At 41.0% G+C, this 2,500-nt stretch overlaps 1 protein-coding gene across 6 annotated transcripts in view; it reads left to right on the forward strand.

Annotated features, from left to right (window-relative positions):
- LOC107268360 (protein bric-a-brac 2) overlaps positions 1–2,500 on the forward strand; it is a 16,895-nt gene that overhangs the window by 7,173 nt on the left and 7,222 nt on the right. Inside the window, exon 6 of one of the 6 annotated variants that reach the window (XM_015741062.2) lies at positions 279–2,485. The exons of the other annotated variants lie outside the window; for them this stretch is intronic. Coding sequence (XP_015596548.1) covers positions 279–565 — 287 coding nt within the window. The 3' untranslated portion in view covers positions 566–2,485. Of the gene's footprint in view, positions 1–278; positions 2,486–2,500 lie in introns of those variants that run through there. 6 annotated transcript variants of the gene reach the window in all.

Below are 2,500 nucleotides of genomic sequence, written 5' to 3' on the forward strand. Positions count from 1 at the left end.
GGGGGGGAAGGGGGGGGGGGGGGGCGCCGTCGTGCTGTTAGTTGGAAATCAGGACTAGTGCTTTTGACTTAATGGTGTTGCATTATGTCTTTTGTCTGATCAGGCTTCCATTCCCAAGCTTATACGCTTTTGATGCCATCCACTTTTTTTTTAATATTAAAAAATATATATATATACACATACATATATCGCCGCCCCGCCGCCGCCGCAACTGCCGTCGCGTTTCGTCTATATTTTTTCTCACACTTATCGAGGTGATGTTTGTTGTTTATTTGTAGAACCAGCGGCCGATCCTGAGGGCGGTCCGAGCGCGGACTTGGGCTCCTCGATAGACGATGATTTCGCTCATTCCTCGGATACTGAGTTGTTATTTCGCTGTAGAATTTGTTGGAAGGGTTTCAAGCATCCCATGTCCTTGACCCTGCATAAGGACTTGCACACGGGCCAGACTAAGTGCCCCATTTGTCATCGCATCTTCAGTCGAAGTTACGACATGAAAGCGCACTTGCTACGCATCCATAAGTGCACGTTTAGCGTGGACGCCAAGCTGAATTTTCGAAAGTAAATCTTTTTCCCGCGCTCGAGCTATATACTTTTTTTTTTTCTTTCTTTAATACTTAAATGCGCACTCGTATTATCTGATGTAACGTATCCTTGCGCACGCACGTTATATATCCATGTACAAGGATATATAGTGGTTCAGACGATTGTTATAGCGGCGACGGGAGATGCTGAAATTATATTTACGGGAAATATGACTAAGGTAGATGATAGCGTAGGCGGACAATTTTTCTGACAGGGGGGGTTACTTTTTGTTTTACGCGGGAAAATCGCGTAGCTCGCAGTGCCATATGCCAGAGTGAAGGAATAAGGGATAAAATTTATTGACCCCCCTCTCCCCCCACCACTAATCTCCCTAATCCCAGTAAAACGAATGGATATTTCGGTTATGACGAAAGCGAAGTTATCGTAAGACGATGTAAATAAAATGCATATCGCGCGTAGAACGAAGTAAGGGAAAAACGAGTATTTTGTAGATACAGTGGAACTTCGATAACTCGAATCTCAAGGGAAACGATATATACTTCGAGTTATCGTAGTTTCGATCTATCGGGGCTTTGATATTATCGTAGAAGCGAATCATTAGGAAATTCGAATATTCATAGCCTTACGGGGGTTTTTTTACTTACAGAAGTTCGAGTTTTCGAAGTCCCACTGTATTTGGTAGAGGTGTACAAAAAATTTTTTTTAATCAGCAAAATTCCTTGACAAATTATTTCCATGCGTATTCAGGCCCCAGTACCTTGATTAGAAAATCACTGTGCATATGTATGTACTTCATCGCAATTTCCCTCTCACTGTCTCTGTTGCGAACGGAACGATTATTCCATATAAATATTATAGCCACGTAATAAAAAATATATTTAACCTCGTCGCAAGAGTCGGTCGAGTACTTTTTTTTTTTTAAATCCTAACAAGCAATACTCTTGTACAGGATGATAACGTCGTACCGATTAACTAGCGAGGTACGGCGTTCGTACTAATTAATTAAGCTTTGTGCAATTATGAGAACGTAATTAACGCGACAGCGTCCTAACGACAGTCGTCTGTCTAGAACTACGAATTTAGACGCCTATTATCATCATATTAATCTTACGGTCGTAAGCCCTCTACGTTGGTATTTTTTAAAATAACGAACTCGCAAGAAAACGGAGACTCGGTCTTGTCGGAGTCGAAGAAAAATGCAAACCATTTTCGTACGAATGAGACATTAGATTACGCCGCCGTTTATAGACGGCGATTGCTTGGATCGCGCAATCGCACCAGTGCGTTGTTCTTTTTTTTTTTTTTAAGGCGGGAATGAGAAGTGTGTATTTCCCAGAGGGCGTGTGTGTGCGTGTGTGCGCGTGAAAAAAAAAAAAAGGAAATGAAAAATGCAGAGACGAAAAAAAGTCTGTGCTAAGGGTGAGATTGAGAGTGATATATGGGAAACGGTAAATGAGAGAACGTAATTCGCGTTGAACGAGAATGCTGTAGAATGACGGGGAAAAAAAATGATATTAAAAAGAAAATGAAAAACAGTACCTTACAACAATGATAAACAATTATTGTCGACCGAGCTCGACGCGCTCGTTGTCCCAAACGAGAGTAAGCATAATACTTCGATTAACGAGAGAGTCAAAGCCAAGAAAGAAGACGACGAAGTTACTAAATAATATAGAAAAATACTCCCACGGTCGCTCTCTTTACCTATACCTATCTTGGTTTTATATGGTTGGAGGCTTAGCTGGTTCACGCTTTATGGGAATAATATTACTCGCAAATGGTACAAGTACAAGAGTCACACTGTGTTACCCCCTTGCATACCCACGCATTGTCCACGCCACTGCTCCGCCCGTTATAATAATTTTTTTTTTTGTAATAAAAGAAAAAAAAATTGATCGCTCGTGAAAAAGGATAAGAGCGAATATTGGTAAAGGAAAAATTTTTTTTCAATGCA

This window comes from Cephus cinctus, unplaced genomic scaffold (assembly GCF_000341935.2).
Source record: "Cephus cinctus unplaced genomic scaffold, Ccin1 Ccin1_scaffold0525, whole genome shotgun sequence".
Classification (NCBI taxonomy): Eukaryota; Metazoa; Arthropoda; class Insecta; order Hymenoptera; family Cephidae; genus Cephus; species Cephus cinctus.